This window comes from Gossypium hirsutum, chromosome D02 (assembly GCF_007990345.1).
Source record: "Gossypium hirsutum isolate 1008001.06 chromosome D02, Gossypium_hirsutum_v2.1, whole genome shotgun sequence".
NCBI classification, from domain to species: domain Eukaryota; kingdom Viridiplantae; phylum Streptophyta; class Magnoliopsida; order Malvales; family Malvaceae; genus Gossypium; species Gossypium hirsutum.
The window spans coordinates 68,463,872-68,486,195 of record NC_053438.1 but is presented as its reverse complement, the minus strand read 5'-3'; the positions used below and the strand labels follow the sequence as shown (position 1 = coordinate 68,486,195).

General features: G+C 33.5%; 1 protein-coding gene across 1 annotated transcript; it reads right to left on the bottom strand.

Annotated features, from left to right (window-relative positions):
• Nucleotides 1-11,768: 11,768 nt before the first annotated feature.
• On the bottom strand, nt 11,769-21,950 carry LOC107907727 (uncharacterized PE-PGRS family protein PE_PGRS24). The gene is made up of 5 exons (XM_016835053.1): nt 21,912-21,950; nt 21,477-21,535; nt 21,340-21,373; nt 13,035-13,141; nt 11,769-12,012 (listed from the first exon to the last, which is right to left on the bottom strand). Exons 1-5 carry the CDS (start codon nt 21,948-21,950, stop codon nt 11,769-11,771), a joined length of 483 nt encoding a protein of 160 aa, XP_016690542.1.
• Between the last annotated feature and the right edge of the window lie 374 nt (nt 21,951-22,324).

The window sequence follows — 22,324 nt, the reverse complement described above, 5'->3', positions numbered from 1 at the left end:
GCATGTGTTTCATACTACATGTGTATTATACGAACAAAATGGGTAATAGAAGATTTGATCTCTGCTTCTATGTTGTGTGAAACCCATGAGATCAACTGAAGATCTATACTAAGTACCCTCATGACCTTTAACTGTTTCTTGAAGTTTTACATCAATATTAGCTATTTTAGTAGGCTATCGATGATCATGTATGATTCAATCTAACGGGACATATCTAGAGAGTAGTTGAATTGAAATAGAGAGATTTGAGGAAAAGGAAAGAACATTAGAGTGTCTCATTTAATTGTATTCAAGTCGACCAATTATGTTTTATATTGTGAACATAATTGTGAATACAAAAAGTTTATTATATCATTGACAGCAAAAGAGATCATGGGAAACTTTGAAATGTGGCTCAATGAATCTAAGGTACTGCATACTAATTCTACTCATACTTATGAGTTGCTATATATACCTAACAATTGTATGGCAGTCAGTATGTTGGTCCCATGACTTATTTTTAGGGGTGTTCAAACAATTAACCGATCAGTTAACCGAATTGAATTAGTATCTTTAACCATTAACCAAATCGAAATATTTCGATTAATTCGGCCGGTTAATCAAATTAACCGAAATTTATATGTTTTATTTTTTTGATTAAAACAAGTAAAAAAACATATCAAAAAATCGATAATATTCATTTGACCGAATTAACCAATTTAACCGAATTAGTAATAGTGTAATATTTAATTACCCGATTTTGACTTATAAAGCAACGAGTAGGTTGGTGGATAGAGTGGGGATTAAAAAAAAGTTGAAAGTGTTTTTCTTTCTCAAAAATTTAAACAACTTAAAAAGTGTTGTTTACAATGGATTATGTTCCTACTCTCTTGAGTTTGGATTTAGAATCAAATCAATTCATCGACGATTCAATGTGCTTCTTTTTTTTTTAATTCTACTAAATTAAGTTAAACTCTTAATTATCTTAACTAAAATATAAACTTGTATTCGACCTATTAACTCATTTAATTTCAATTAACATCTAAAATATGATCAAACATTTCTAATTACCTTAACTAAATTAAAGCTTTAATTATTATCATATCATTTAAACTCCTAATTATGTTAATCTACCCACTACTTCCTTTCTTTTTACTCTTCTACTTTTATGTCTAACTTATCTAATTCGTTCTCTAAATTCTTAAAAAGGATTAATTGCTAATTTAATCCCATAACAAAACCAAAATTCAATTGTTTCACAAGATCAATATCAAATTATTTACTTTTGTTTTAAAACAACTTGTATTAATATGAATTTTATTATTCAATTACACTTTCATTATATATAGGAATATTTTATTCCTATAAATATAATCATGGTGAATCTCAATCACAATTACTTAATTTCATTCACTTGTTTACTACTATAAATATTATATTTATTGTATTTATACCAAATCTAAAATCTCAACCAAGCTTTTATTTATGAAAAATACAGCCAGAGCTGTGTATCCGAAACTTAGTTTCTAATTTTTTTTTTACATTTTTTTATATATTCTTATTTTAAGCTTATTTTTAATGTTTTCTTTTTGCAATTTTTTAATAATTTATATAATTTTTGTATCATTTATACTACTTTTTATAATTTTGTTCATTTTTATATAATTTTATAACTTTTGTAATTTTTTAATATTTTATGATTTTCTATAGTTTTAATGGTTTTAAATTTAAAACACCATATTTCGTCACGTGGTACAGTCTAACATGCCACGTGGTGAAAACAATTGCTCATAATGGCTATTGTTGCTCTTTCATGGTTGATCGTTAACTTTAATCTGTGATGGGCTTAATTGATTGAAATTTTAATGTTCAAGGGCTTTGAAGACCCTTTAGCCAAAATTAAAATAATTAAGATTAAAAAATTTTAAAATTTAGTTTAAAACATCAAATTTTATACTAGCTAGTACAAGCCGATATTGACCAAAATAGGTCGAAACACACCGAAATAATCAAACATAACAAAATTTTGATTGAACGAAATATAAACTATTTGGTACTGATCAAAACCGAAGCAATATATAGAGATCAATACCAGTATTGTACCAACTAATGCCATTTTAATGCTTACAAAAAATTTGCAATGCTTTAGGGATGCCATGAAATCTTTACTTTTTATTAAAAGAATCTGGCTTACCTAATTGGCTTATGACAATTAAGAGAAGGACCGATTTGAATGATGACACTCCATTTGTACACTTTGCCTTAAGTTGTTCAATTTTAACTTAACAATATGTTCAACTTTTTCCTTTTTCTTAGGTTACCTCATATTATGAAAAAGCACCTCCATTGGAATTTAAGATTTTATTAAACAAATGCTTTAAGCAATAATTGCAAGCGTGGACTTAGATAACCTAGCAATTAAATCAACTAGGAGTTGGGATGTTCTAATCCCATTGAATTACTATAGGATATGTTGTGTCAAACCAATAAATTAACCCAAGTAGCCAACTTACTAATTTTTTGATTTATGTATTCTAAATATATTTCATGTCAAGTTTGGACCAACATTTAATGTTCAAATTAATGTTAAGTTGCTAATAGTAACTTCCTCAACTCGACCTAAACGTTAAGACTGAATTCAAAAGATTGCATTGGCTACCGAAATGGCCTACTACAACTATCGGAGTTTTTATAAAACAGTTGTTTAAAACATTTGCTTATTATTGAAGAAAAACTTTGCGTGTAATCATGTTTTCACTAAAAAATAAAAGTTTCCAAAAAACAATGGATTTTAAAGTTTACTTAGTAAAAGTTGATTTCCAATTCATTTACTTTTTTCAAATTCTTATTTTCATAATATCGTAGCGGAAAAATGATATTCAAAATATTTTTAATGATGGAGAAACCAGAATTTCATGCATAATTAGTTTAAAATCCATGTTTCAATATCCTAATATTCAAATTAAATGTCATGCATGTCAAATAAACTCAATACTTAAGTCTCGTGCCAAAGTTTGAATAAAACAATACAATTCCAAATAATAGAAATAATAATAAGTCTAAAATACTTTTAATAAAAAAATTTATCTGAGCCAAGACCTTCCAGATGTTGTGTCTATGTCCTAACCTGGTGGGTTATCTATAAAGATGGAAATTAAAAGGGGGTGAACTTAAGCTCAATGTGAGTCATATCACAAGAAAATCGGTGTAACATAGTGGTCAAAGCATACGAAATAACAATTCTTAGAATAACCACAATCGTATAGCAATTCACAATATCGGTTTTCCAATTCAACACTTCACTATAATATTTAGAATTCATGGTTTGTATGTACATGTTTATGAATGGCAATGCAATTTCAGTTTATCAGAAAAGGTCTTACCCAACTTCACTACACACCACACTATGAGTTCCCCAGAACTCATCCAGATACACACCGAGTTGTGGATAAATCACCACTGATTTGTATATAAACTACCACTTCGTTGTAAAAATTGCGGATAAACAACCAGTATTTTTAGTTAAAACATTTGCAGATAAACTGCCATTGGGTTTGTGGACGAGCCACCACTGGGTTGCAGATTATTAAACTGTCACCCTTTCTCCATACATATCGTCCCACCCCATGCAATGCAATATGGCATGCTTTGTAATAGAACAATACAAAAAATAATAATAATAGACATGCTTATCATGTATTCAGTTCAACATTAGCAGTAGACATGCTTAACATGTACTCAATAGGGTGGTAACAGTATTATCATTAATAGTTTATCAGTATTACAATGACAGTAGGCATGTAATATTCACATCTCATACAATATAAAAATAGGAATTTAGTCATTAAATCACAGATTCTAGAATAAACACAATATCAAGGACTTAATTGAGTGAATGAAAACTCTAAAATAATTCAAGGGATAAACGAGGACTAAATTGAACATATGATAAATTTTTGGTCAAAACTGTAAAACAGGGTCACACGGCTGTATGGCCAGGCCATGTGAGAAGGGTAAGACCCTGTGTAAGGGTTAGACGGTCATGTAACAGCATGATTCCATGTGGAAAATGATAAACCTTGCAGGAAAGACACGATCGTGTAACTGGCTGAGGCCGTATGGTTCATGAAGTCCCTAAAATCTACAAGTGCACATGGTTGTGTGGTAGTTGGTGGACCACATGCATAGCCCATGTGGCCTTAATCGTACACAGATCACCACTGATTCACTTGGAAAAGACACACGCCTTTCACCACAGTTCCGGTTGATGTTCTTCACACTTTATTTTGGTCTGATTCACCTAAATTCGGTTTGTTTCTTGGCAAATATAGAGGTGCTATTGACGAAAATTACAAAACTAATAGAAAAATAATTTAATGAAAGATGATTTGATTCAGGAAAGAAAAATAATCAACAACAATTATGATAAAAATATGGTGTTTGTAACATCCTGAAACCTGATCTAGAAGTTTTGACCTTACAAGTGAGGGTTCACTAGTGTTTCAGCAAACTAGGGTTCACCAAAGGGGATACCAGTAAGGAGTTTGCCAGTGTTCTAGCAAACTGCTGCACGCCAAATGATGTGGTAAGAGGTTCGCTAGATTCATTGAAAGTTGTGTTCGCCAATCTGTTTAGTGAGCTGGGGTTCAACAATTGAGTTTCAAACTAGGGGTTCGCCAATCAAAAGTCAAGTTAGACTAAACTTAGGAAATAAATATATTGTGTATCTAGGATACTTTTCGTGCACGTAACCTTCTTTTAAACCGTAGAGGGTTCCTAAGTCAAATAGGGTATCTTAAGATCACTAAGATACTTAGTGCCTATAAATACAATCCTTATTTTAGGAAAAATTCTTTCATCGTTATTTTGTTGTCAAGTCTTTGTTCTGAACCAAATTCGTAGCAACCAAGGTAAGCATTTTTCCTATTAGGGTTTATTGTCCAGAAAGCTAGGTTCGCTTGCATGTGTGAAGTTCGTAAGTTTTGTCTATTGAAGTAATTTGTGTGTTTATGCATGTTACGAACCAACCAGACCATCTACAGCAAGGATAAAGGCAAGGCAAAACTCATTTAAATTTTCAGTTTTATCGATGAGTGGTTAAGAATTGCCATAAGTGTGGTAACTATCATGTTTTTTAGTATGAATGCTCAGGTTTCGTAACTTGTGTGTGAACTGTTATGTTTTCTAAGAATCTTTTTTTTTTAAAACTAAGTTCCAAGAGTAAGTTTTTTTTCCTATAAAACTATGTTTTTAAAAGTTCTGATAATTTGTTTTCAAGATATGTTTTAAGCTATGTTTTAAAGATGTGTTACGCACGCTCCTATGCAAGCCTATGTTTTAAAGCATGTTTTAAAAGTACAGTTCTATAAGCTATGTTTTTGCTAGCTCTATGTGCTAAGTTTCTATACGAGTGCCTTTGTGAGCTTATATATTGGATATATTTGTATACCAAAGGATTGTGAGTACTCACCAATAAGTTTTGTGATTTGGGCATTGAGGCTTTGGGACATGTGGAGAGATAAGGGAACGCCAAGCTATGCTCCATTCAATGGGACATGTTGGTGTACAAGAGAGTGTTTAGCTTATGTTACACTTATGGGACATCTTAAGGACTCTTTGAGTCATTCTGAGGCGTTATAAAGAGATCCACATATCCAACAAAATAAGACAAGATAATATAAGTAAGTTAAGAAAAGTGCAAGAACATATTTTATATTCCTCAGCCATTCCGATAAGATAAGTATGTGAGCATGTTTCATTCTATAAAATATCCATTTTCAAACAAGAACAAGCTAAGTTTTTAAGTATGATTTTCAGTAAGTACATGCGAAACTATTTTCAAACTTATATGATTTTATGACAAGCAGGTTCTATAAACTGGGTCTCGCACATTCACTGCGAACCTAGCATTCACTGCGAACCCAACACGCGATACAATAGTTTTTCATACTAAGTCTTCTTTCTATTTTAAACTCTGTATTTTAATCATACGTTGATGATTCCGGATTATTCACCGAGTTCGCAATGAACTCACCCACTCTTCTCTTACTTTGCAGGTAAGTAAGTCGCCAATGGCAATAGCGAGGCTATCTCTGAACAAATAATGCGAACCTAAGGAAATAGGTGATGGGGTTTTATTTATGTGGGTTTAGATTTATCATTATATGATTCTGTTAATGAAACGATTTCCCTAAAGTTTAAGTTTATTCTTTTAATATTTTGCGAACCATGAAGTTAAACCTTTATTACTAATTTCTTCTCTGCATGAATATACTTTGATGTTTCTTTAATTCTCCTAGCATGAGTACCATGTCGCATTCTTTCAATTTTTCCAAAATATGTATTAACATCATACGCGAGCCAATTTTTTTTGCGAAGTGTTATTTTCTGCGACCTTTGTTTGTTTGTGACCCCCTATATGCTTGTGAACCCTTAGGTGCGATAACCTTACTACGTGGCCTTACGTAGTAATTAACATGCGAACCGTTCCCTCATTTTGTTTAATAAGGTTGCATGATTTACATTCTATATGTGATATTATTTCACTGTTATGCTATAACTTATCATAACATACATTGCAAGTAAGTGGTGTGTTGGAGGTTAGGTTGGGAATTGATGGAGAGTCACTTCGGTGGCTAATGTAACTCGCCAAATTTGGGTCGAACCTACTCAGCCGGGTTTGGGGTGTTACATTGGTTTTAAGCTTGCATGATTTACATTATATGTATTATATTATACCGTTGTTATGATATAACTTATCATAATATACGTTGCAAGTAAGTGGTGTGTTAGAGGTTAGATTGGGAGTTAATGGAAAGTCACTTCGGTGGCTAATGTAGCTCGCCAAATTTAGGTCGAACCTATTCGACCGAGTTTAGGGTGTTACAATGAAAAGAAAGGAAAAGAAAAGAAATATAAGAGAAATATAATATGAGTAGAAATTTTACAAGAATTTGAAAAGAAGCAAAACTAATCCAAATGGGAAAAGAATGATTAAATAGCTCGGGTTTGAAACCCCTAGGGGTGGCACAGCAAATTTCCCCTTATTGTCGAAATCCAAAAGAAAAATGGGAGGGGAAAAAGGAAACTTACACCTAAGATCTCTAAGATAGGGGATTAACACTTAACCATTGGACCTATTGCCCATTTCTTATTTATTCTTAATTCCTAGTCGTATATATTTTGAGTGTGACTTTACCCTAAAACCAAGTTACCAAAAATAAAAAGGAAGGAAGGGAACTCGAACTTAAGTCTCTAAGGTGAATTCTTTAACACTTAGCCATTAAACCTAATTCATTTTGTACAAGCCCAATTTTAGCCCGGGGCCCAAAACCCAAACCAACCCACCTAGGCCTAACCCACTAACCCTCAGCCCAATATTCAATAAACCCAAACATAAAACCCAAAAAAAATAAATTAACCCAATTACAAACCCAAACTCGAGGCCCAATAACCCAATTGGCCCAAAATCCCAACCCCAACAATCAAACTAGGGTTTCAGCTTTTCTGAAACCCTAGCTCTTGGCCGCCGCACACCAGTCGCATCACCAGCAGCCACGGCCACCGTCGGATGTTCCATCACCCCACTTGCCACCGACACCCCACATGCACCGCGTCAAGTCCCTGCAAGCAATAGAAAACCAACAGAGCAAAGAATGAGGGGGGAGAATCGACTATAAAAGCCAAATTTTTCTGTAATTTAGGGGGTTCCTTTTTAGATTTTTTGTAAGAACACTTTTAAATAATACAAAAACAGATTTAAAAAAAAACAAACAGATTCACTCCAATGTGATTTTAGTTTCGCATCTCTTTTCTTTTTTATACCCGTTCATTTTTATTTTTATACATATTTTTTAAAAAAAACAATTCATATTCGCGCAAAATATCAAGAGAAAGTAAAAAATTTTACCCCAAAAGTCGGATTTTTGAGAGAAAAAGAAATTTTTTTATTTTTATTTTTTAAATGGTGGCTGAAATTAGGTTTTTTGGGAAAAATTAGGTTTAAATACCCTAAACGAAATGGCGCCGTTTTGTCATTAGGGTCAGGTTCCAAAACGACGCCGTTTTGGCCCTGACCCGCTCGGTGACCCGACCCTGGGGGAGGATCCACGTGTTTTCTTAAAAGGGGATATTTGCGCGCGTAGTCACTCCGACTTTGCAACGAGTTGCAATTTGGCCCTTTTTCATTATTTTCTTTTATTTTAATTTAGCCACATAGTTTTCCTTTTGTTTCATTTTAGTCCGTTGCAGCGCTGCGTTTTGGGGCTTTGGTTTATTTATCGTTTTGGTCTCCCTCTTTCGGTGCGTGTAGCAATTTAATCCTTTTCGTTTTTTTTATTTCGAATTTGCCCAGTATTTTCGTTTTTATTTCGATTTAATCTTTTTTTTAGCAATTTTTATTATTTAGTTAATTATTTTAATGTTGTTATTATTATTATTATTATTATTATTATTATTATTATTTTCCTTTATTTAGTCGTTACAATTATGTTAATACACTAACTAGTTTTTTTTTTTTAGCTTTATTTTCATAATATATATGTATATATATATATTTTTATATATATGCGTACACATATATGTTTTTATATTTTATAATATTTATACATACCTACATACATATCTATATATTTCATTTTCATATATAAATGTATGTATATATAAATTCTTACATATTCTTTATACTTCCAAAATATATATCTTATATATATTATTCTTTAAATTTTGTGATTCATATATACCTACATATATATATACTTTTATATATTTGATGATGGTTCTATACGTATTCATGTATGTGCATATATACTTACATATATTTTCATGTATAATAGCTTCAAAAATGTGTACATGCATATGTTTTTAATATTTTCATAATTTTATACATATATGTATAAATATATCTTTTATATTTTTTTAATTTTGTTAATTTTGTTCAGTTATTTATTTACATGTATGTTATTATTATTTTTCTTGCTTTAGTTTTTATCTGTTTCTTATTTGTTATTGCGCCTGCACGATTGTATTTATATTAGTCTTATTATTTATTTATATTTTATTTTGCTCGTGTTATTTTACTTACATTATCATCATTATCATTATTTTGCATCCATTTTTACTCGGATTTATCAAAAACGGAAAATTTCAAAATAAAAGTAATACTCGGTATTTGGGATCTTCGAGAGAATTGAACCCTAACGTATTGGGTTCCAATTTTCTTCGTTGGATCTAAATAATCGAGGGTGCTCTTTAAAACAAAAACATAAATAAATAGCTCATTATCGAGAATTCAGTACGTTGTGCCGTAACGCATTGGATATGAGGATTTTTCAAAATAAATGCAATATTCAATGTCTAATATTTTGAGAAATTGTGCCTTAATGTATTGGGTTGCAATTTTTCACATGACTTAAACAATTGAATGCCCTTTAAAATTTTATTGTGTAAGTTTTTAGACAAGCTCATTTCTGAAGAGGTAAAATATCGTGCCCTAACGCATTGGGCGTGACGTTTTCTCTTTCTGAAATGGGAGGGTCTTAACGAGTAACTTGATTTATATAAGTTTTCTTTTTAAAAAACTTAAGGATCGTATTTTTAAAATTCTTCAAATTTTACAATTTTTGACATTAAGACATTAACTAATCAACTAGGTACCAATTTTTGGGTGTCACGAGGGTGCTAATCCTTCCTCGTACGTAACCGACTCCCGAACCCATTTTTCTGAATTTCGTGGACCAAACTCGTTGTTTTAATAAAATTAAATCGTTTATTAAAAACAACCACTTTTCAAGGTGATCCGATCACACCTTATCAAAAAGGATTGGTGGCGGCTGTCATTTTAATTTTCGTTTTCAAAATCCAAGTCAACCCCGTTTTCATAAAAAAAAATGGTGTCAACACATTTCTTATTTATTCATTTCAATGAACCTTCCTATATTTAGGGGCGTGACACTAATATTTTAAATCATTTGAAGTTTATAAACCTATCTAAAATTAGACCAATAAAATTTAAAATATAAATGTGATTTTTTTTTGAATTTATTAAATAATGGATTGTTATATTATATTCTTATTGTTTAATTTATGAATTTCTTTTCTTGTTTCTTTTGAGATTGATTAATGATGTATTGTATCTGTGATGTTTATTGAAGAATATTTTATATTTGAGATTTATTTAATCTCATTAGTTTGTATTTGTGTCTCTCTCTTTTCTTCACGGAAAGTTGTTGTAATTATAAGTTCAACAAATTTTAATTAAATGATGGAGAAGGTTATGTTAATTATAATTATAAATTATTTATAAATTTAATGTATATACAAATAAAATAGCTGTATAATTGAATAATTATTTTTACAATACTTTATATAGTTATAGTTTTAAGAAAATATTATTATCTTATTCAAAATATTGAGATTGATATGATTGAATATGATTAATTTAGGCTTGTATAAAATTTGTATAGAAAATATAAGTAAAATATAATTGATTTAACTCAGGGTAAATCATGTCAATATTCATTATTAAACAATGTAATATTTCCCCAAAATTACACCTACTTGAAGTTTCCAACCGTGTCTTACCTTGCCCCAATTGTTAACGATGGCGTCACCTAATTCATATTTTCTCCAATCAGGAAAGAAGGGAAATAAAAATATTGGAATGTTAAATACCTAATTTTCTGCAAATTTCTATCTTTTTGGAAAAACTTTAAAGCTTTCCATATCTTTTAGTTTCTGAATTTGTTGATATTCTTATATAATTTCACATAAATTTTTGGATTTTTAGAAAAATGATATTTTTTATATTTTTCAATTTTTTGAATATATTTCAAGAAAATATGAATTATTGTTTTTTAAGTGATATATAGCTATTTCCATTATTAGCTAATGGCGAAAGATTCCTAGATATAACCATTTTTGTAGCATTCAATTATAGAGTGGTCGCAACTCTCATACCTCTAGAGGTGGCTTTACTAGGACCTTCATCTCCTAATCCCATTCAATTACTTTTCTTCTATCATTACCATTGTAGCTGTATGGGGCAACTAGTTTAAATGTTAAATTAGTATTTACATCTTGAATTTTTTTAATTTAATATTATACCAAACATTTTAGTATCTAAGCTTGGGTTCAAATAATTAAGCACTAATTTGAACTAAGAAATCAAGTTCAACTATCTAATTTAAATTCAACCTTTAATTGGACAACAAAAAATCTTAAATACCAATTTGAACTCTAAAGCCAAGTTTAAGTACCAACATGTATAGTTATCTAATATTTAAATTTGATCCACCTAATTTAATTTTTTTTTAATAGAGCGCCACATACTTAAGTCAAATATACACTCATTATATAAAAAAATATTTATTTTTTAACTGGCATTAGGTAAATGGAAATAGAAAGATATAGTTCACACAAAATTTAAAAGCATTTAATTTTTAACTAACATTAGACAAATGGACTCATTCAGAATATTTTTAAGTTTAAGGATGAGTCTAATTTATCTTCTTCTTCTTTTTTTTGTTGGTGATGACAGATGGGTGAGAAAAGGTAGTATGCTAAGTAGGGGAATAATATCTCAAACAAATAATTAAAAAAGTCTTTCAAATGTGGCTATAAATACCTGAAAAGCAATCCTGCTTTCCTCAATGCAAACCTCAACTCAAATCTTCAATCTTTAGTTCATCTCTCCAAAAAAAAAAGGCAGGTTCCAACGTTTTCATTTTATTAGCTTGTTTCATTTTGTTGGGTTTTTCAAGCATGGAGGTTAGCCTAGCAGCTCGAAATCTTCAGCAAGTAACTATTTTACCAATTCCACCACCTCCTAGATTACGAATTCCACCACTTCCCCCCATTCTTCCACCACTGCCTGGATTCCCAATTCCACCACTTCCTAACCTTACCCCCAGTCTTCCACCACTTCCTAGAGTACCAGTACCAATTCCACCACTTCCTAACCCTACCCCCATTCTTCCACCACTTCCCAGCGTACCAATTCCACCACTTCCTCCTATATTGCCTTGAATCCCAAAGCTACCAACAATCCCACCATCTTAGCCTAAGCTTATCACTATTCTTCCACCACTTCCCAGCAGCAGCTTGCCTTCCATTCCTTTCATACCTCCACCTCCATCTAACTATTGAAGACAGTTTGATTCCTAATTAGTTTCACATATATTGCTGAGAATGAACTCTGCTATCACATTCTCTATGATGTTATTTCATGAAATAATGATGTAGCTTCTATTTACATTTTACATATATAATAATGTGTGGGATTTTTAAGTTATTAAATCATTGAAAATATATGTCCAAAAATATATACATGATTAAATGTTATATAATCATTTATAAATGTATTCTAACCGATGCTATCAACTCCAACATAGTTATACTTCAGAAAAAAAACCATATCATAATCACATTCATGCTTTGCCAATGAGTGATGTGATTATTTTACTCACAAACTTAATCCAACCCCAAGTATTAGTATATTAAACTTTGTTGATACTTTATTTGCTCCACTTTTATAGAGGGTGAGATTCAATTTATTATATTTATATTTAATCCTTTTATTATATTTATATTTGAGGTTTTTATACTTTAATTTAAATAATTTTCTCATCTACTTTTACTATGTCAAATTGTGGCTTTGGTCCTTTTATTATACTTGGATTTGAGAGTTAGTCAATATAAATTAATTTGAAACATTTTTCATCTACATTTATAATACAATTCGTTAATCTAAATAATTAACATGGTTAATAATTCCAGTTAAAACATTAAAGTGAACTTTTCCTTAAATATACTCATTCCAACAAAAATATGTATGTTAGCATGATTAGTTAGAAGGTGATTAAGTAATGATTTAGTTAGTCCAAATAATTAACATGATTAATGTACAAGCCCAATTTTATCCCAGGCCCAAAACCCAAAACAATTAACCCCCCCCAAACTAACCTACCAACCCAACAAATACAACCCCAACTACCCAAACCCTAACAGCCCAAAGCATCAAATCAAAAAAAAAAGAACAAGTCAAACCCTAGTGCTACAGCGCCGCACCTACAGTATTCAGACCCTTCTGCCGCCACCGTCGGCACGTCCCATCGCCACCTGCTTCGTCTAACATCGCCACTTGCCCACTTGCCGCATTAGTTACCTGCAAACAATAAAGAGAAAGCAAACCACAGCACAAGGGGGAAGAGATAGGATTTTGTATTTCGGTATAAAAATCGATTGTAAACCATTGTAATTGGGGGTTTTTTTTTAAAAAAAAACAAAGAGAAATAAAATAAAAGCAGAAGTCAGTTTTTTTAAAGGTGATTGTTTTTTTTTCTTTTCTTTATTTTTATTTTTGAAGCATTAAATAATAAAAAAGATTTTTTTTTACCTATTTGACGACGTTGGAGTGTTCGGAGTGTCAGAGGGACGATTCGGCGTAAAAATGAAAGCTTTTTAGCTTTCTGACCGCCGCACATGGTGGCGACGGGTGAGGACCGGACCCTTGGCCGGAGAAGAAAAGGGAAGTGAGAGCATTTTTGGTTTTTTTTTCTCTGAAAAGGGGGGAAATGATTTTTTGGAAAAAATTTTACTTTTATAGGCGCGTAAAACGGCACCGTTTTGGCCCAGCTCCAAAACGCCCAAAACGGCGTCGTTTTGGCCTAACCCGATCCAACCAACCCGACCCGCTAGTGGGATCCGCCTGTTTTTGTGGAAGGGTCTATTTCGCAATCAGTCCCTCCACTTTTGAGCCGCTTTCAATGTAGTTTTTTCATATATTTGCAATTTTGGCCACAAAATTTTTCTTCTATTTTAATTTGGTCCCTAGACCATGCACACGCGCCTCAGTGGAACAACGCCGTTTGATCAGCAAGGGAATATTTCCCTTTTCGGTCATTTTCCTTTCACACGTGTTGTGATTTAGTCCTTTTTGTGCTTTTCTTTTTTTAATTTCGACCCTAAAACTTTGTTTATTTTTAATTTAATCCCCAATCTATTATTGTAGTCATTTTACTATTAAATTAATTGTTTAAATATTATTAATACTATCATCATTAATTTTGTATTAGCATTTATTATTTATTCGTTTACACCTTTGTAAATCCAAAATTTTGTTATATATATATAGGCATGCATACATTTTTATAATATACGTACACATTTTTTTATATAATTTATATATATATATACATACTTATATTTTTTTTTGTTTATCTTATAATTTATATATTTATGTACACACATATATATATATGCTTATTATTTTGTATGTTATTGATTTGTCCTTTTCATTGTCTTATTTTCGTTGTTATTGCTCGTATTATTTTTACATCATCGTATTCATTTTTGTTTTATTACGCATATTGACACCGTGTTTCATTTCTACCGTTTCGTGTTAGATTAATTTTATTCAATTCATAAATTATGATTTTTGGATAAGCAAAATCTCGTGTTTAGATTCGAGAAGGTCGTACCCTAACTTACTGGGTTTTGATTTTCACAATAAATCTAAATACACGAATCTTTTCAAACTTAAGTTTTAAACGATCTCGGGAATTAAGAAGAGATCGTGTCCTAACTTACTGGGCATGATCCCTTTTTTTTCCTCAAGTTTTTAAACGATCTCGGGAATTAAGAAAAGATCGTGTCCTAACTTACTGGGCATGATCCCTTTTCTAAACTCGAGATAATTAAATATCATTTTAAATAAGTAAATTTTGGTATTCATTCGTGCATTAGGAATTCAAGATATTGTGTCCTGACTTACTGGATATAAGTCTCTTTCTCGATTAACGTGAAATATGTCATTTTCTCGAAAATTTTCAAACATTTCAATAAAGGATCGTATTTAAAATCTCTTTAAAGTTTTCAATCTTCGACACTAAGACATTAATTAATCAACTAGGTACCAATTTTGGGCGTTACGAGGGTGCTAATCCTTCCTCGTATATAACCGACTCTCGAACCTATTTTTCTGGATTTCACAGACCAAAATCGTTGTTTTAATAAAATTAAATTGTTTATTAAAAACAACTACTTTTCAAGGTGGCCCTATCACACCTCATCAAAAAGGATTGGTGGTGACTCTCATTCGTTTTCATTTTTAAAATCCAAGTCGACCCTGTTTTATCAAAAAAATGGTGCCAACAGCTTGGCGACTCCACTGGGGACTCAAAATAAGAGTGTCAAGCCACGAGTTGATTATTTTTTATCTCTTTGTCAAAGATTGAAAACCTAATTTAAATATACAATCCATTCGTTACATTTTATCCATCTTTATTATGATCTTCATCATTGTAGTTTATAATTGCTGTGTTAGTTTAAGTTTCGGTATCTTTCTACACATTACATTGCATGACCGTTGGTCACACCCTTTTAAGTGGGAGTGAGAAACTACGCCTTCGTGAGGTTTTCACCTCCGCATAGGATAGTGAATCGCTTCCGGGATACATCTGTACCTATGTCTTCGTGAGATTTTCATCTCCTCATGGCCATAGGGAAATGTATTCCCCTGAACTGAACTCGGTCTATATGAGCCTGTGATAGGTGAGGATCGAGGAATCTGCTGGTTTTAGTACATTTGCTTTAGAACCAAACCACGTGTAGAAGACCTTAGGAGCCCACCCTAGTTAGAGCCACTTCAAACCCTTAGTGGTTACCCGAATATGTACTCTATTTTTCTTGTCTGCTTCTGCTTTGTACTAACCTGTTTCGCTTTGTTTTGGTTATGATTGCATTGCATTTTTCATCTTAGAAAGAAGGTGTTGATTCAAATTTGATTACTAAATTAGAAAGCTTGTCATGGAAAACGAATTTTTTGATAAAGTGAAAGATAATATGGCTGCCCGAATATATCCCAAGAAACATAGCAAAAGAAGGGTGATGGAAAAGTACATGACTTTACTTCGTGGCCCAAAGATTCAAGCTAATTATTTGAGGGTCGCCCACATTCCGACTTCCTTAAAGAAGCTGATGAGCATTACGAGGATGGGCAGATGATGGATCACAACTAGGATAAAGTAAGAAGGAGTTAGTAGTGGCATTTCGTGATATTCATTTTAACATCCGGGTGAAGAAAAGGATCGATGTTGTTTCTTAGAGTGTGAAGGCAAGGTCGTACATGCATTCGTTTTATGTAAAGAAATTTGTTTTTTAGTAAAGTTTTCTAAATAAAATTGAATCAGAATCAACGTCTTTTTGCATTCATGCATCTACATTACATTTTATTGCATGCATCAAATTTCACTAAAAGACCCTAATTAAACAAAATAATTTCAGAGTCAATGGAAACCAACCTACCAAACCAACACCCTTGCGCTACCCGAACAGAAACTAAGGGAATGGACCAAAGGTTGGAGAGATTAGAGCAAATGCAAATATAGATGCAAGAGCAATTGACCAAATTTTAACAAGATATGAGGGATCAACTGATAGAAGTCCAAAGAAATCTGATGAGCCAGTTAACCCAGTTATTGGATAGAGGGTTAGAAAAAGGAACAAACCCAACAGTCCACTTTGGAGATGATAATGAAGACCCTGCTCATTTTTCAGGCTTTACCCCAATAAACATCCAAGCACAACCAAATACATATCCACAAAGGGTAACTGTTAACATCCGACCACAATACCAGACCAGTACCTCGACACCGGTGAATTTCGCGACAGGCTTAGGTTCCAATCTTAGGGGCAATCTAACTAATCCTGTAGTCCTTGATGATCTAGCGGAAACAAAACAGGCGAGAGTAGAGTTCTCAAAACAATTTGAAGATCGTTACAAATGTAAAGGGTGTGAGTTAAACTCCCAAACCAATACTTTAAAGGCCCCGAAAAAGAAAAAATGAGGTGAATAATGCGAGTAAGTATAATGAGGGTTATTCAAAGCCAATTACCGCAAGCCAGCCAAGGACGGTTACTACTGGCCATCAGATCCCCCTAAGACAAGAATTTGGCACAAAGCAAAACATTGAGAAGTCCCAATTTGCACTAATCCTAATGTCATACCGGAAGCTGTATCAGAGTTTATTTGACGCACATGTTGTCTCCCCTTTCTACATGAAGCCTTTACAACTGCCATACCCCAAATGGTACGACGCGGATGCACAATGCGACTATCATGCGGGAATTACAGGGTATTCTATAAAAAATTGCACTGCCTTCAAAAAGTTAGTTGAAAGATTCATCAATATGGGCATTGTCAAGTTTGATGACTCATCTAATGCAGAAAATCCGCTACCCAATCATATTGATAATGGGGTGAATGCGATGTATGAAGAAATGTTGGGAAACGTTCACATCAATGCCATATATGAAGACGCAATTGAAAATGGACCTTGTTAGATATTCGCCCTTATAAATTGGGAGTGTTCTGAATAATCGGACTGCAGAAGAAATCCCTGTAGTATTTAGAGCTTGCTCAGAGTAATATTCAGAATACACTTGTTGCTTTTAGCCTAGAGGCAATAAGAACTCTTTTGTGAAATAGGCTCATGTCTGAACGTCATTATTTTAATACTTCTTTGTGATCCTTTTTGAGTCAATATTCTTTCATCTTTTATAAATAATCATTTTTGATTCTTTCATTCTTTTGGATTTTCTTCCAAATCATTCATTTATTCATTCACAGCCATACTATACAAACAATTATTCATAAATTTATACATTCTTTGTATATTCTTTTGTACCTACAATGGGTCCCTAGATATTAATGACATGAGTGACACTGCTACAGACTCAAAATTTCCTTTTGAGAGAGACATGTGTTTAAAAGAATCTCATTACTTTGAAGATGACATAGATTGTAGCCTATCTCCGGACTTTTTGAAGATGGTAGAACAAGATGAAAAAATAAATCCTACCTTACAAAAGTCAGTGGACAATGAGCTTAGGAGAAAAGAAAGAGATTGGATCATGTCTCGCCATCGAAGCAAAGTGAAACGTCATTCTAAGAATTCGAAGATGATTTCGTACAATCGTATCAAGGTATGCCTGAGCTACTAAGATGTGTGGACGCTATTGAGGCTAAGAAAATCTTGGAAAGAGGTCCATAATAGTGTCTAAGGAACACATGTTAATGGTTTTGCAATGGCCAAGTAAATCATGAGATATGGGTACTACTGGTCTACCATGGAAGGGGATTACATCAGTTATACCCAGAAATGTCATAAGTGCCAAATTTATAGAGACAAGATTTATGTGCCTCCTTTATCTCTTCATGGCCTTTCTCTATGTGGGGCATGAAGGTCATTGAGCTGATATCGCCAAAAGTTTCTAGCAAGCATCAATTCATCTTTGTTGTCTTCGATTACTTCACTAAGAGGGTGAAAATAGCTTCATATATCAATGTTACAAGGTCGAAGTCATTAAATTCTAATTTCAAAAAAAAAAAGATCAGACACCGATGAAGAATGCCAAAAAAAGACAATGTCAAAAATTTGTAGTCTGTTCAAAGATTAAACGCCATAGGTAGCCAAAAAGAAAAATAAAACAAGGATCGTGGGAAAGAGGACCGATACTGGTAAAGATTGGTATAAAGAAGTTATCATTTACCCTCTATGCTCATCAAACGTCGGCCAGAACCTTTGTCGGGGCAACACCTGGCCCATTGGTTTAAGGAATGTTAAGAGCTATCAATCATGGTCAAATGATGCGAGCTTACGACAAAGAGGTTTATCCTAGAGAATTTTACGAGGGGGACCTGATGTTGAAAAAGATCCTTCTTATACAAAAGGATTTTAAAGAAAAATGAATACCAAATAGGAAGAACCTTGTGTTGTAAAGAAGAACTTCTCTGAATGAGCTTTAATTTTTAGTGAGATGGATGGTAAAAACCTGTCAAATCCTGTAAACTCAGACTCAGTCAAGAAACACTTCACTTGAGGAAAGAGAAAGGGACCAAAGTGAAAACCCGTAAAGGGGTATTTTGAGTCCTAAAAAAGACTAAGGTGAAAACCCGTAAAGGGCGCTTTAAAAAAAAGGGGGAGAGGCCAAGGTGAAAACCCGTAAAGGGCACCTTGAGACCAAAGGGGATTTAAGTTGAAAACCCGAAAAGGGCAGCTCAAATTTTGATCAGATTGGGGCATGTGGTGATCTTGTTATACCTGAATCAACAGGAAATGGTAGGCGACGTCTTGGGGCATCGACAAAGTCATGTAGATCTCCCAAACACATGTCAAACTCAGAATGGTCTTTCAAAGAGTTAGTATAGAGAAGTTCAAGCTGCGATATTTGGGGCACCTAATCTTCATACTAGTTATATTGAATTTGCTGTCTTGGAATACTTCTTTCTTTTTCAAGATACGAGTTCCTAATCAATTCCTCTTTTATTCTTACTATCCTTGATAATTTATTCATTTCAAGCTTTGCTCTTAATAAAATTGCATCTTGTCCATTGTGATAATCTTTTTCATCTTATTTATTCTGAATCTTAACAAAATTTACTATCCTGATTAATTTATTTGTTTAGAGTTTTTCTCTCAATAAAATTTCATCTTGTCCACTGTGATAATCTTTATCAAGCATTTTTCGTTGAAATAAAGATTAATGGGTTGTTAATATTCAAGCAAAAGGAGTTTTGCATATTACTCTAAAAGCTTCTAAATAATACAGGAGCCTGAAATAGGACTATTGTTTGAAACACACTAAGTTTAAAGGTCGAAATGTCTAAGGAGGAAAAGTCTAAATTAAGACTATCCTTTCGGATTTTATTGTCCAAACATAGATTAAACAAAATGACAAAATGTCGTGTTGGTGACAAAGCTTCAATGAACAAACAAGCAATGATCACCGAGTGATAAGAAAAGGTTTCTCAGAAGAGAAAGTACTACAATTGTGCAAAAACATTTGGTACAACACCCTGGGAATGGTGTAGGAGACCAAAGAGATTCAGATCCTGTATCCCTGAATTGCAGTGAGAGAGGATTGAGAAAGAGCCAGATCTTATACTCAGTGGAAGAAAGATGGTTCAAATTTTATATCCCCAGAGATTACAATGGATTGAACTTTGAAAATTACAGTGGATCGGACATTGAAGATTACAGTAGGGGCAAGCCGGTTAAGTAGGATATGAGCATTACCAACCGGACAAGATAGCATTCTGACGCGTTGGCAATAAAGTCTTATTAAACAATAAGCAATAACAACTCAAGAATTAAGGGATCATTTTCATCTTACATTCATTCATACACACCTAGTTAGGAGCATTTGATTCATTCTGATCATAACATCCTAATCACTAGGCATAAATAGGTTCATAAAATAGACTTTACAGGTCATGTTCCCCAGAGAGCAGATCAATGGAGTTACTCATACTCCTGATGTTGCAATTAAAAATATTTAAGCCACAATGCTGAATCTTACTTTCCTGGCAGTGCAGTAGAATATATTGAAGCTACAATAGTAAATCTTGCTTCCCCGACATTGCAATTAAAAAGATTGAAGCCACAACGGCGAATCTTACTTCCTAGGCGGTGTAGTGGAACAGATTGAAGCTGTAACGGCAAATCTTGCTTCCTCGACATTGCAAGTTAAAAGATTGAAGCTACAATAGTGGATCTTACTTTCCTAGTGGTGTAGTGGAACAGATTGAAGCAACAATGGTGAATCTTACTTCCCCGACATTGTAATTTAAAAGATTGAAGCTACAACAACGGATATTACTTTCCTGGTGGTGTAGTGGAACAAATTGAAGCCATAACAACGAATATTGCTTCCCCGACATTGCAGTTAAAAAGATTGAAACTGCAACAGCGGATCTTACTTTCCTGGCAATACAGTAGAACAGATTGAAGCTACAACAGCAAATATTGCTTCCCCAGCATTGCAGTTAAAAAGGTTGAAGCTACAACAGCGAATCTTACCTCCCTAACGTTGCAGTGGAACAGATTGAAGCTACAACAACGAATCTTACTCCCCTGACGAACCTTACTTCCATGGCACAGATTGAAGCTACAACGGCTAATCTTGCTGGTCTGGCGTTGCAGTGGAACAGATTGAAGCTACAATAGCGAATCTTACTTCCCTGATGAACCTTATTTCCATGAAACAGATGGAACAGACTAAAACCACAAACCACACCCCCTAAAGTCACAGCAGAGTGGATTGAAGGCACAAGTCATATCTCTTTTTGAAGTTGCAGTGGAGTGGATCGACTCAAGAAGACACAGTGGACTGGAATGAAGCTACTTGGAGAAAAGAAGCACTAGAACAGGTCCAGAATCGGCGAGGCTGGGTAAAATTGACCTTTCTTGGTCTTTGCTCTATTCTTGTTACATGACAATGAGCAAAGAGGGGTAGCTGTACAAGCCCAATTTTAGCCCGGGCCCAAAACCCAAAATAATTAAACCCACCAAACTAACCTACCAGCCCAACAAATACAACCCCAACTACCCAAACCCTAACAGCCCAAAGCATCAAATCAGAAAAAAGAACAAGTCAAACCCTAGTGTTACAGCGCCGCACCTAGGGTATTCAGACCCTTCTGCCGCCACCGTCGGTACGTCCCATCACCACCTGCTTCACTTGACACTGCCACTTGCCCACTTGCCGCATCAGTTACCTACAAACAATAAAGAGAAAGCAAACCACAGCACAAGGGGGAAAAGATAGGATTTTGTATTTCGGTATAAAAACTGATTATAAACCATTGTAACGAAAGGGTTTTTTTTTTAAAAGAACACAAAAAAAACAAAGAGAAATAAAATAAAAGCAGAAGTCAGTTTTTTTAAAGGTGATTGTTTTTTTTTCTTTTCTTTATTTTTATTTTTGAAGCCTTAAATAATAAAAAAGATTTTTTTTACCTATTTGACGATGTCGGAGTGTTCGGAGAGTTGGAGGGACGATTCGATATAAAAATGGAAGCTTTTTAGCTTCTCAACCGCCGCACACGGCAGCGCCGGCGCTGACGACCTACGGACGACGCGACTGGCGATGACCGGACCCTTGGCCGGAGAAGAAGAGGGAAGTGAGAACATTTTCTATTTTTTTCTCTAAAAAGGGGAAATTATGTTTTTGGAAATTTTTTATACTTTTATAGGCGTGTAAAATGACGCCGTTTTGGCCCAGCTCCAAAACGCCCAAAACGGCGTCGTTTTGGCCTAACCCGATCTAGCCGACCTAACCCGCCAGTAGGATCCGCGTGTTTTCACATAAGGGTCTATTTTGCAATCAGTCCCTCCACTTTTGAGTTGCTTTCAATGTAGTTTTTTCATATATTTGCAATTTTAGCCATAAAATTTTTCTTCTATTTTAATTTGGTCCCTAGACCATGCACACGCGCCTCACTGGAACGATGCAGTTTGATCAGCGAGGGCTTTTCGGTCCTTTTCCTTTCATGCGCGTTGTGATT